At 44.5% G+C, this 13,765-nt stretch overlaps 1 protein-coding gene across 4 annotated transcripts in view; it reads left to right on the plus strand.

Annotated features, from left to right (window-relative positions):
• Window positions 1-13,765, plus strand: part of LOC137522901 (carcinoembryonic antigen-related cell adhesion molecule 6-like) — a 131,946-nt gene that overhangs the window by 82,056 nt on the left and 36,125 nt on the right. For 2 of the 4 annotated variants that reach the window (XM_068243039.1, XM_068243040.1), the window contains exons 4-7: window positions 980-1,261; window positions 5,340-5,636; window positions 6,977-7,216; window positions 7,647-7,949. In XM_068243039.1, the coding sequence (XP_068099140.1) occupies window positions 980-1,261; window positions 5,340-5,636; window positions 6,977-7,216; window positions 7,647-7,949 (1,122 nt within the window). The remainder of the gene's footprint in view (window positions 1-979; window positions 1,262-5,339; window positions 5,637-6,976; window positions 7,217-7,646; window positions 7,950-13,765) is intronic. The other 2 variants (XM_068243041.1, XM_068243042.1) reach the window with 2 other exon arrangements.

Consider the following 13,765-nt stretch of genomic DNA (forward strand, 5'->3'; position numbering starts at 1 on the left):
AGCATAGGACCAATAGAGAGCTAATTCTGTAGTTAAGGGAGGGCCCTTCGGGGCCCCTCTGGCCCAAGGGCCCCGATGCGGTCGCTACCTCTGCACCCCCTATTGCTACGCCCCTGCCGCTCCACCTTCAGCCTCCCAGCGGCTATCACCGCTCGGAGACTGTTAGACGGTGAAACCACCATCTATTAACATTGTATAGCACTGGGATCTACAGCAGCGCTGTACTGGGGAGTGGGGACAACCGTGAGACACGGCTGTCCCCCTGGGAGGCAAAAAAGTGATCCCCTGTCATAGGCTGAAGCCTATGACAGCCTAACACGCTGATTGGATGGCGGGGGAGGGAGAGAGGGTGGGGTATAAAATAAATTAAAAAATAGTTACATTTATTTATAAAATAATAAAAAAACAACATCTGGGGAGCGATCAGACCCCACCAACAGAGAGCTCTGTTGGTGGGCAGAAAAGGGGGGGGAAATCACTAGTGTGCTGAGTTGTGCAGCCCTGCAGTGAGGCCTTAAAGCTGCAGTGGCCTATTTTGTTAAACTAGAGGGATTTAAGACCGCGGTCCTCAAGAGGTTAAAGGGGTAAAATGTTGGGGTCGACTTATACATGAGGTCGACTTATTTTCGAGTATATACAGTATATTCCACTAACACCCTGCCCATGAGCTGAAATTTTAAGTCATCTGCAAAGTTAAATAGATGCACTGAGATCAGACAGTTCTGATGGTCTCATATTTTGAGCACTAGAAGTAGGGGGCACATTTTTACCAAACATACAGACTTTAGGCCTGTGGTTGAAAACATATATGGAGTAAAAGTATAAGAGCATTTGCAAAATTAGAAAATCAAGACTCAGTATCCAAAGGTCAGAAAGAGGACAGAAAGAGAAGACTATTATTTAAAAATAATAAAAATAATAATTGTAATTTCACTACTTGTTTTCTGTGGCAGTCACACATTTCTCTTTGGTTTGGCAGTGCCGGTCTCTGATGTGAGGCTAACCAGTAATGCATCCGGATATCTCTGGCCAGGAATAAATGCAACATCTCTGACTTGTTCAGCTCTTGGCACAGAAGTCAGTTACACATGGAGCCTGAAGGGGGCGCCACTACCCCAGGACCCCCGGTACCAGCTCACACAGGGTAACTCAGTGCTTACAATCAGTCCTGTCTCTGATAATGATGATGGACCTTTCACATGTACAGCCTCAAACTGGATAAACAATATGACCAGCAACAATCTAACCTTCAGTCTGGCAGGTGAGCATTAAATTAATTGTAATCTGAAATGAAGGATAACGGACTCCGGCACTCCAATGCAGAGGTAGTTTATTCAAGCTTCTTAAATTAATTGTGATTACTTGCAAGTGTGTGTCTTGTACTAGGAAAAAATGGATGTCATATTAGCAGAGACGCCCTCTATTATGACTAAACTGGAAATCAATAGCTTAATATGCATATGCACTTTTCCCAACCTATGGTATATGTTAAGCCCATAAACTAGGATGCATAACAACTTTATTATTGCACCACCACAAAACTGAAGGAAGGGTCACCTACTAAATGTATCATCATGCCAGTCCTAACTTGCTCTTAAACCTCTTATTTTATTTTTGTGTATGTTCGCCACTCTCACATTTTGCACAGGTTGTTGCTCTTCATTCTCTCATATAGCCTTTTTATTGTTAAGACTAATCTACAACAGCATAACCACTAAATACATCCCTGCTCTTAGTGGCGTAACTACAATTTATGGGCCCCCCAGTGAAACTTTGATGGGGCCCCTCAATGGTCACACCCCTTCCCTTGCCTCCCCTTGGTGCCCTTCACAGCCTGGAGGCCCATCTCACAAGGGTCATAAAACAAGTGGGGCCATCATGATCTTCACACCCATAACATGTGTAGCCACAAAAACACCTGATGAACCTGGTGAAGTATAGCCACCTGTATTGGGAAGGGAAGGTTTGTAGTTGGGGCCCTCCTTGACTCTGGGCCCTTCTGGAATCACAGGTGCTGCTCCCCTCTAGTAGCACCCCTGCCTGCTCTACATGCAGCTGTTTAAAGAAATCAAGTGCCACATAACAGAGCCTACACAACACATGCGCAAGCATCCCTGATGTTGTTCCCCCCATGCCTAACTTGACGGTTGCACTACACTAATATTGTGTTTGCACAGCCTGCATTTCTATATGCTGTTCTCAGCTGCAAGAATAAAGTCATAGGATTGCATATTACTTGGCTCCGAGAGCAATTAAAAAGGGTAAAAGATGCGTTGTGTTGAAAAGGGCACCCGCTATAGTAGAGGGCCAAATTCTATGCAAAGTGTTAAAATGTAATGGGTGGTTTCTAGGAGTTACACACCATTCAGCACCATATCACAGATAGTGTGATAAGTTGACATCCTCACAGAAGCATCAGACAATGGAGGCAACTCACAAATGTCTTCAAATATCTAAGTAGATTTATTTAGCAATACAGATGCACATCAGAAAGGGAATGCAAGCATACAGTATGTATTTAAGGGTGCCTCAGCAAAGCAGGAATCTGAAGTATTATCTTGCGTTTTATAGCCTCTGGAAACTTTCGTTTATCCGACTGACATCTCCATCTCTGCCTATGCTGCCAGCAACTCAGCTTTCTCGGTTCTATATTTCCAAACTCCTGAAACAGAAACCCAAACAAATCAATTTGTATTAATGATTTGGGCTTAGCCCTGCGGACCTTCCATTTTTACAATTTAGATTGATCAATATGTTCCATGATTGATCTTGCTTCTGTGTAGTGTCTCTTGAACTTTCTTACTTTTTGGTGGATCGAGGCTAAACCCCTCTCCACTAACTTATATACAGGGTAAAAAAGTACTTACCTTTCAAAAAGTTCTTGCCACGGACCTCGCCTTTTTGAAGCTCTTCCCCTCACTAATTTTTTCAACAGGACACCAGGGGTTAAGGTTGGGTACCATGAGGGCTGGGGTTCTGTGTGAGAGTAGGCAGAGGTTAGTTCATAGTAAAATATCAGTAAATTATTGATATTTTACTAAAAGAATGAAGTAGTAGAATATCAGTAAATTTACTAACATTCAACTACCGACTATTTTATGGGTCCTTTTGAACTGGCGTCTCTATCTAATGGATGTTCCTGGCTCCCTCTACTTTTTTGCATCTCATATTTACATGAGCTGGAGGGCTTTCCTTACATATTACATACTGTATGGCAAAGAATTGTCCAGCTCTTAAATGTACAATATACACTTTGGATAAAAGTTTATGCTAGCAATAGCAGAAAATCTTATGTTTTTTTTTTTTTCTCTTCAAGTTGATTTCATAGTTCTCAATGCAGGAGCGCCCCTCCCTCACCCCCCCCCCCCCCCGGCCCTCCTGCTGTTGCATCCAGGGAGGCTCACCTCTTCCAGGTTCCATGCACTGGAGCTTCACGCGCTGCCAGTCTCCTCTGTCTCCAGCATGAGCGTGAGACAGAGTGAACGGCGTTGTAGACAGAGAAGACCATGAAGCTCCAGCACATGGGACCAGGAAGAGGCGAGTCTGTGTGCGAATTTCTGGAGAGGGGCACTGATGGGGGGCCTGAGCTGAGGTAGGGGGGAGTCAGGCCCCCCTCCCCATGGCATGTGTGCCCTGTGTGTCCGCTGCTCCCCCCTCCTGCGCTGCACATTGCCCACCCCTAAAAATGGCCCTGGGTGGGCCCCAGAGCTGCTGGGCCACCCAGGCTTATCCCCAAGGGCTTCCCTGCAGTTGCATCCACTGTGGAGGTGGTTGTTATGCCCCTGTGAAATCAAATGTGTGTGCCGGCTGCTCCCCCTCCAGGCCATCTACCTTGGGGGAACCTATACCAGGCTATGTATACTTGGATAGCTTTACTGGAGGCACCTATACCTGTCTACCTATATTGGGGGCACCTATACCAGGCTACCTATTTTGAGGACACCTATAACAGGCTACCCATATTGGAGGCACCTATACCAGGCTACCTCTACTGGGGCACCTATACCAGGCTACCTATACTGGGGGTATCTATACCAGGCTAATCTATACTGGGGGCACCTGTACCTGGCTACATATACTGGGAGCACTTATATCTGGCTACCTATACTGGGGGCACCTATACCTATCTAGAGATGGCCCAAGCTGTTTGCCCAGTGAATAGTTTACTGTGAACAAGGGGTGTTCACATTCACATCGGCAGGCAAACACTTGGCATGTGACCAGCCCAGCCCCCTATACATTATAATGAAGCCAAAATTTGACCCCTCACCCCAGAGTCAGCTGACACATGGGAGCCAATCAGCTATCTCTCCCACCTGGACTGCCCCCCTCACCTATCAGAACGCCAGCACAGTCTGGGTTTGGTTTATGTGCTGGGCAGATCAGGGACAGTGTGATACTGACAGGGAGAGAGTCAGGTAGGCCTGTGTTCTGTGTCCTCAGTGCAGATTCTTGCTGCTACCACATTGTCCTAAACAGCTAAGTCCTTCTTAAGGCTGATGCATTGTTTTCCTTGCTATTGTATTGCCTTTCTGGGTCCAGTGCACATGTTAGCTGTTGGAGACAGGTCTGCTGGTCCTAGTAGTGTACCAACCATAACCCATTAATCCTTTACCACCACTACTGGCATCTAGTATCCACTATTGCCCCTGTATAAGGCCTCAGTGCAGAATCAGTGTATTTTTGGTCACTTAACTTTCAGTAAACTACCTCAGCCTGACTATAAAGGCTGGGAAACCTTGATTGCCTGTACTCCCATGAATGTACACACAAGCATGGCAGCCACTATATAAAGATGCCACCAAGAAGACTAACATTTATGTCCTGGAGGTATCAACTAGTAAAAACAAAGATATGTTAATCTGACGTAATCACTAAAGGTCTTTGTGTTTGTTTGTGGTGTATTAAACGCTGCATTTCATCTGTCAGTGTGAAGCGGGCCTGACCTTTACACTACTTGGTGGACATGTACGCATGCCGGGCATTTTAAAGCATTTATTTCATCAATTTTGGAATGTAATGTGATTTTTGCCCTTTAGTGATTAAAACACAAGCCTGTGAAAGCTATGTAATTTTTGGTGGGATTTTTGCCATGGATCCCCCTCTGGCATGCCACAAACCAGGTGTTAGGCTCCTTGAAACAACTTTTCCATAACTTTTTGGGTCAGAAACAGTCGCTCTAGTTTTTAGAATTCTCCTGCCCATTGAAGTTTATGGCGGTTCATGCTTTTCCATTTTCTGTTTTGAGGGAAGAGGATGGGGGGGCATCCAAAGTTTTGAAGGTGGGCCCAATGATTTCTAGTTTAAACCCCTGTCTCAATGTATGTTCTTTTTTGCAGCTAAGGTCTCTAATGTGAACCTGACTAGTAACCCATCAGGAGAGTCACGTATTTGGGCTGAAGAGGGTTCTGTGTATCTACACTGCTCAGCTGAGGGTACAGAAGTTCACTTCTCTTGGACACTAAATGGAAAACCATTATCCAATGATCCTCATTATCATATAACAACAAGTGTTTCCCCCCCATCCTCCAATCTTACCATCAGCCCCATTTCTAAGAATGATACTGGATCTTTCACATGTGAAGCATCAAATCTCATCAGCAAGGAAAGCAAAAGTACAACCTTTAACCTAGGCTGTGAGTAATTATTTTGCATTTATTTGTACATCCATTTATTTATCAGTGAAAGCAATGACAAAAGTATTGCACAAACTTTTTAGGATCACTAAGGCCCGGTTCACATGAACAGTTAAAACGGTCCATTTAGCGGACCATGCTCGAATGAATCTCAATGGATGCAAATGGATTTAATGTTAACCCATGGACCCATTTACATTGGTACATTAGAAAGGATCCATTTATACAAGTTCTGATGAACAGACTGAAAGTTTGAGGAGGCTTTAATAATTTTGGCACGAAGGACATGTCACATTGAGTGCTCATTAACAAATGAATCAAAAACTGATGCTTAATAAAAACGCATCCGTTTCCCGGATGAGTTTTGCCACGTATCAGTTCTTAATCCAGTGGAACCAGGTCAGTGTGAACCGGGCAGTTTTTTTTTCTGTATGAATTGGTATGCAAAAAACCTTCTCAAAGACTTGGATACTTTACTATAAATATGTAACACCTCCACATCTTTGCTTTGCACAGGGCTTCAAATCTGTACACAAGACCTGCTCAAACTACATCTCTGAGCTCAATCACAGATATATACCTGCCAGCCCCCTCCGGTCCTCCAGTGATCCCCACTTGACCTATCCACACATTTCTCACTCCCATTCATGCCTAAAGGATTTCTCAAGAGCTGCCCAGACCCTATGGAACTCCCTCCCACCCCCTCAGACTCACCCATTCCTTCAACACCTTCAAGCAAGCCCTCAAAACACACTTCTTTAGAATGGCCCACCCTCCATCTACCAAACTTTAATTCTCTCACCCGAGACCCTTTTCCACAGCCCTACCTTATGTGTCCCTCAGCCTCCCCTTAGATTGTAAGCCTGCAGAGCCAGTTATGCTCCATCATAGATGGACAGAGTGAGTGTAATAAGCTGAGGCTGGGAGCACACTCATCTGTTGGTTTTCTGCATGCATTTTCTGCACACCACATGTTTCTGTATGTGTGAAAGCTTGCATGTTTTATCACAGAAGCTAATGTAATAGGTAGAGAAAATGCGTGTAGTGCTTCACTGCTGTTAGTTTCTATCTACTTGGGAAAAACACATTCAAGTGAGCACTAGCCATTTGAATAACATTGGTTCTCAGTTGACCTGTGCAGAAAGTTTTTTTTTTTTTATCCTTGCATAGTATGGCTGACCCTGATGCTTTAAGAAATTCTCTGTAGCATCTTGCAGTAGATAATATACAGTAATTGCATCTACACTATTCACACTACTGAACATTATATATGAGCTGACAATGTATAACACCTAAAATAAAATTTACAAGCTGTGCTGCTATCATTCTTCATTTTACAGGGAGACCAGAAGGAAACATAAGCTGCTCTGCAGAGACCAGTGGTAATAATGTTAACCTTATGTGTAGCTGGCTAGGAGGTAATCCAGCTGCTAATGTGTCCCTGATCTTCAACAATCAGACAACAACAGAGCAGAACAACGTAACCAGGAGTGTGTCCACAAGTAGTAACATCCAGGGATCAAATCTCACCTGCCATGGAGATCAGCTGGGTAGAACATCTGAATGTACATTGCCACTTGGTGAGGTTCAATATCAATCATTACAGCAAATCTATGCCCAATTTTCATAAAGTAGTGTATACCTGAGAAAACATTATGGGGTTGATTGACAAAACATTTCCCACTTTATCATTAAATGTCATCGCTGTTTGGGTGCCTAAACATTCACTTCTATAGATGCTTTGAATAGTAGTAATCATTAACAAACTGTTCCCCTTCCCCTTCTTGCACCTCTAACACTGCGGTTGTTCTTGGCAGGTTTTGGTGTGCCGTATCAATTTTTATGTATAGGGTGTTTGTGGCGGCCCCATGTAAACCTTGCTTCGGGGACCATAGCCCCTTAGCTGCGCCACTGATTATGCCCAAAGAGTTTCATACCGTAAAACATGAAAAAACTATGGTGTAACAATGTGATTTACTTATGTGCCCTTTATTTGTGTTTCTTCACCAGAACCTCCAGAGGCCATTGGACATGACAATAATTCAATCACAGAAGCAGAAGCTGGAGATACAGTCATCTTAACTGTTGTCTTGAGAGAAGGACTCCCCTCTAAGTTCAGCTGGTACCGTTTCACTCTAAACCCTGGTCCCATGCAAAGCACCAGAAAATCTTACATAGTGATGTCCACCTCTTATAGCTCCAGTCTCCAGATTGCTGATGCAACGGTGAATGATTCTGGAAAATATGAATGTACAGCTAATAACGTTGTTGGAACTCAAAGCTTTTTCTTCACTGTGAATATCACTGAAAAAGGTAGGTTGGTCAAAAACAATAGCAAGGTACAAAACATTACATGAATCCGGTCTTTCGTAGGAAGCTTCAATAAATAAAGTTCCTTAGATCACTAAAATGTTATCATATCAAAAGTAAGAAAATACTATAAGAGGTATATATGACAATACAATTTGCAAGTAAAACAACTAGGCTAAAGGAGGCCATATACCATACAACATTTTTCTTGTATCTTTAGATATTTAAATGAAATCAATTTTCTATATTGAATGTATTGTTTGAAATGTGAAACAATCTGCAATACACGTATAGGTTTTATATTTTTCTCTAAAAACTCCATCAGTATTTTATGCCACAGCCTATCACTCTGTTGGATGTAAAAAAGGAATTAGCCAACTCTCTATGCAATTTCATCTTCAAATTTTGGTCTCCTATTCACAAAAAAATCTCATTTACACAAATGTTCTGTTCTTTGTGGCAAAATGTACCTGCTCATCCATACTAATAACCCACCAAATGTTTTTCCTCCTTTTTAGTCCAGAGGATGCCGCAGCTATGATTTCCAAAAATAATGTATATTTTTTGGAACACACATTGAACACATCATCATTATAATGTTGGTCATATACCATACAATCTGTTTTTCCAATATCTGTATTTTATATGCTGTATAAAGAAAACTGAAAAAAAAATCTGAAATAGTAAACACAATCTTTTCGGGCTGTTATAGTTTACTTTTATGCCAGAACTCGCACTTTCCACCAATATAACATACCAATTCAATACTGACAATTAAAAAGAGGTTATTGCAAAATGATTAAAAATGATATACATTACTATGGTAACACGGGTACATTTAAAAATCAGTTATCAGCGCCGTGCAGGCACGGAAGCTTATTTTAGAAATATGCTTCTGCGCACGTGATCAGATTGCCAAACAGGAAGTGAGCGTCACTTCCTCTTTGGCTGGATGCCAGAAGGGGATTACAGCTTACTAACGCTGGGATCCCTGAAGGTCTGTTTTTGGTGATGTGGTGCGGGCGCTACACCGCACCAAGCCGGCCACAGACTTCAGTCAGAAACACCTGATCTGCATGCTTGTTCAAGGTCTATGGCTGAAAGCATTAGAGGCATGACTTCCAGGCAACTGGTATTGTTTAAAACAAAATAAATACAGCAGGCCCCATATCCCTCTCAGTTCAGGTGTCCTTTAACAGAAAAAAAAGGCATTATTATTTTTTTATTATTTATTGGATTTATATAGCCTCGACATATAACGCAGTGCTGGGCAATAAATAAGGTTGCAGACAATAATAATAGGGGTGAAGGACAACACAATACAGGCAATGAGCAGCTAGGTACACAATGGGGGATCAAGCACTGGAGAAGTAGTCTCAGTAATTCAAGGTAACGTTATTCTGTGGGCAGGATGCTCGATCAGGTAGGATACAGTAGGTGGGAGGGCCCTGCCAAAGGCTTACAATCTAAAGAGAGTGTAATACAAACATACAAATATGATTCTGGGTCACCAATATACTCCCTTATGTCTGCTTCAGGTTGTAATGCTTCACATCACAAAGGAAAATAAATAACCTGCGCTGAGAAACAAAGTCTGTAGAGAGAGATGACCTCAATATCAGTATTGTTAACTAAAACTATGAACCACAGATCATACCAGATGTAAGCCATCCAAAATCTTAATTTACATATAGGACTAAGCTATGATCTCACAGCTGACAAATTCAGTGAGAGGAAGTTATATTTCTTACACAGCACTGTGCGGTTATGATGTGTCAGCTCCTCGCCCTCTGCTATGTTAAAGTGGTATGGAATCCAGCATTTCTTCTCTGCTCTAAAAGATTATTTACAGCATATAATATACTACAACATTTTTTTTTAAGCCGAACAGCATTCAAACAGTTAAACACAGGACTTACTTTTTCAATGGAAAGCTCCCTGCAGTGAGCTCTGAATCCGAATAGGTGATAACATCATCTTGTGTTTACTTAATTGTAGCAAGAAAGGAATTCCCTGGCAGTGCAGAAACTCCTTCTAGTGTGTCCAGAACACAGACACCAGCTCAGAAATCATTACTGCGTACATTACAATATAAATACACCAGTAATCAATAAAATGCAATGGCAGCTTTCAGAGCAAATAAACTGTACTTTAGGAACTTGTAATTTCTAAATGAATAATAATAATTGTGCTCAAAATCAAATACGATAACTGTTTGGGCTATAAAAAGTAGTAAAACTCATGTTTATTGAATATTATGTCAGAGTTTAATACCGCTTTAATCAGCAAGGACCCACAGATAACACATTGGCTGGATGCCACTTCATTGCTACCCTCCCATAGGAGTTTCTGTCCTCCACCCACTTGTTCCCACCTTCTTCTGGTGACATTGCCTATCAGTGTATAGCTACTTCATGTCCTGGGGCAGCATTATTGTGTTTCTATTGCTGAGGATATCTTCCTCAGTTTGGGTTTGAGTCTTGGTGGAAGACAGAATTTAGATTTTGGGAGCATATAGATGCCTTAAAAGATTAAGCTGAATTCCAATCCTAGAGAGCCATATCCATGCCAGTGTTTAGGATAAACAGAACAATGAGAAATGTGTTCTACCTGATCAACCTTGCCTGTCCTGATTCAGCCCTATCAATGAAATTGAACTGTGCCAAAAATGCGATATGACCTCAGCCCTTGAAGACTAGAGATGGGCCGAATGGTTCGCCGGCGAACGGTTCCACGCGAACTTCGGTGGTTCGCGTTCGCGTCCCGCTGGCGAACCTTTGCGGAAGTTCGGTTCGCCCCATAATGCACCTTGAGGGTCAACTTTGACCCTCTACATCACAGTCAGCAGGCCCAGTGTAGCCAATTAGGCTACACTAGCCCCTGGAGCCCCACCCCCCCTTATATAAGGCAGGCAGCGGCGGCCATTACGGTCACTCGTGTGCTGCCTGCGTTAGTGAGAGTAGGGCGAGCTGCTGCAGACTGTCTCTCAGGGAAAGATTAGTTAGGCTTAACTTGTTCCTGGCTGGCTGCATACCTGTGCTGTGAACCCACCACTGCATACCTGTACTGTGAACCCACCACTGCATACCTGTGCTGTGAACCCACCACTGCATACCTGTACTGTGAACCCACCACTGCATACCTGTTCAGTGAACCTGCCACTGCATACCTGTTCTGTGAACCCATCACTGCATACCTGTTCAGTGAACCTGCCACTGCATACCTGTGCTGTGAACCCACCACTGCATACCTGTTCTGTGAACCCATCACTGCATACCTGTTCAGTGAACCTGCCACTGCATACCTGTGCTGTGAAACCATCACTGCATACCTGTTCAGTGAACCTGCCACTGCATACCTGTGCTGTGAACCCACCACTGCATACCTGTTCTGTGAACCCATCACTGCATACCTATTCAGTGAACCTGCCACTGCATACCTGTGCTGTGAACCCATCACTGCATACCTGTTCAGTGAACCTGCCACTGCATACCTGTGCTGTGAACCCACCACTGCATACCTGTTCTGTGAACCCATCACTGCATACCTGTTCTGTGAACCCATCACTGCATACCTGTTCAGTGAACCTGCCACTGCATACCTGTGCTGTGAACCCATCACTGCATACCTGTTCAGTGAACCTGCCACTGCATACCTGTGCTGTGAACCCACCACTGCATACCTGTTCTGTGAACCCGTCACTGCATACCTGTTCAGTGAACCTGCCACTGCATACCTGTGCTGTGAAACCATCACTGCATACCTGTTCAGTGAACCTGCCACTGCATACCTGTGCTGTGAACCCACCACTGCATACCTGTTCTGTGAACCCATCACTGCATACCTGTTCAGTGAACCTGCCACTGCATACCTGTGCTGTGAACCCATCACTGCATACCTGTTCAGTGAACCTGCCACTGCATACCTGTGCTGTGAACCCACCACTGCATACCTGTTCTGTGAACCCATCACTGTATACCTGTTCAGTGAACCTGCCACTGCACACCTGTGCTGTGAACCCATCACTGCATACCTGTTCAGTGAACCTGCCACTGCATACCTGTGCTGTGAACCCACCACTGCATACCTGTTCTGTGAACCCGCCACTGTATACCTGTTCTGTTCAGTGAACCCGCCACTGTATACCTGTTCAGTGAACCCGCCACTGCATACCTGTTGTGTTCAGTGAACCCGCCACTGCATACCTGTTGTGTTCATTGAACCCGCCACTGCATACCTGTTGTGTTCAGTGAACCCGCCACTGCATACCTGTTCTGTTCAGTGAACCTGCCACTGTATACCTGTACTGTTCAGTGAACCCGCCACTGCATACCTGTTCAGTGAACCCGCCACTGCATACCTGTTGTGTTCAGTGAACCCGCCACTGTATACCTGTACTGTTCAGTGAACCCGCCACTGTATACCTGTTCAGTGAACCCGCCACTGCATACCTGTTGTGTTCAGTGAACCTGCCACTGCATACCTGTTGTGTTCAGTGAACCCGCCACTGCATACCTGTTCTGTTCAGTGGACCCGCCACTGTATACCTGTTTAGTGAACCCGCCACTGCATACCTGTTGTGTTCAGTGAACCTGCCACTGCATACCTGTTCTGTGAACCCGCTACTGCATACCTGTTGTGTTCAGTGAACCCGCCACTGTATACCTGTACTGTTCAGTGAACCCGCCACTGCATACCTGTTCAGTGAACCCGCCACTGCATACCTGTTGTGTTCAGTGAACCCGCCACTGCATACCTGTTGTGTTCAGTGAACCCGCCACTGTATACCTGTTCAGTGAACCCGCCACTGCATACCTGTTGTGTTCAGTGAACCCGCCACTGTATACCTGTACTGTTCAGTGAACCCGCCACTGCATACCTGTTCAGTGAACCCGCCACTGCATACCTGTTGTGTTCAGTGAACCCGCCACTGCATACCTGTTGTGTTCAGTGAACCCACCGCATCAGTGCACATACCTGTGCAGTTAAGTGAACCCACCTACCTACGTGAGTGCACGCAGTGTGATATACCACTCCGTGCATACCCGATATGGACAAAACAGGTAGAGGAAGAGGTAGTGCCAGAGCCAGAGGAAGGCCACCCGGCAGGTCTGCGCGAGGTCGTGTAAATGTAATTTCGTGTGGACCTGGCCCACAGTACAGTGCTCGGAAGAAGGCACGTCCCATCACCTCCCAAGATTGTCAGGACGTGGTTGAGTATTTAGCGACACAGAACACCTCATCTTGCTCAGCCACCAGCGCTACTACTAGCACCACTTCCGCTGCATTTGACACTTCGCAAGAATTATTTAGTGTTGAAATCACTGATGCACAGCCATTGTTGTTACAGCCAGATGAATTTTCACCAGCTCATATATTTGAGTTACCCGGCAACACTATGGATGTAACGTGTAAGGAGGATGAAGGACCTACTGATGGTGCATGTTTGGATTTGTCTGAGGCAAGCGAAGCTGGGCAGGATGATTACGATGATGACAATGATAGGGATCCTCTGTATGTTCCCAATAGAGGAGATGAAGAGGGGGACAGTTCAGAGGGGGAGTCAGAGAGTAGTAGGAGGAGAGAAGTTGCTGAAAGAAGCTCGGGCAGCTCTTCGTCAGAAACAGCTGGTGGCAGTGTCCGGCACCATGTATCGCCACCTATGTACAGCCAGCCAACTTGCCATTCAGCATCAGCTGCTGAGATCCCCATAGTGCCCACATCCCAGGGTGGCTCAGCGGTGTGGACATTTTTTAATGTGTGTGCCTCAGATCGGACCAAAGCCATCTGTTCGCTCTGCCAACAAAAACTGAGCCGTG

The sequence above is a fragment of the Hyperolius riggenbachi genome, chromosome 6 (assembly GCF_040937935.1).
Source record: "Hyperolius riggenbachi isolate aHypRig1 chromosome 6, aHypRig1.pri, whole genome shotgun sequence".
Lineage (NCBI taxonomy): Eukaryota > Metazoa > Chordata > Amphibia > Anura > Hyperoliidae > Hyperolius > Hyperolius riggenbachi.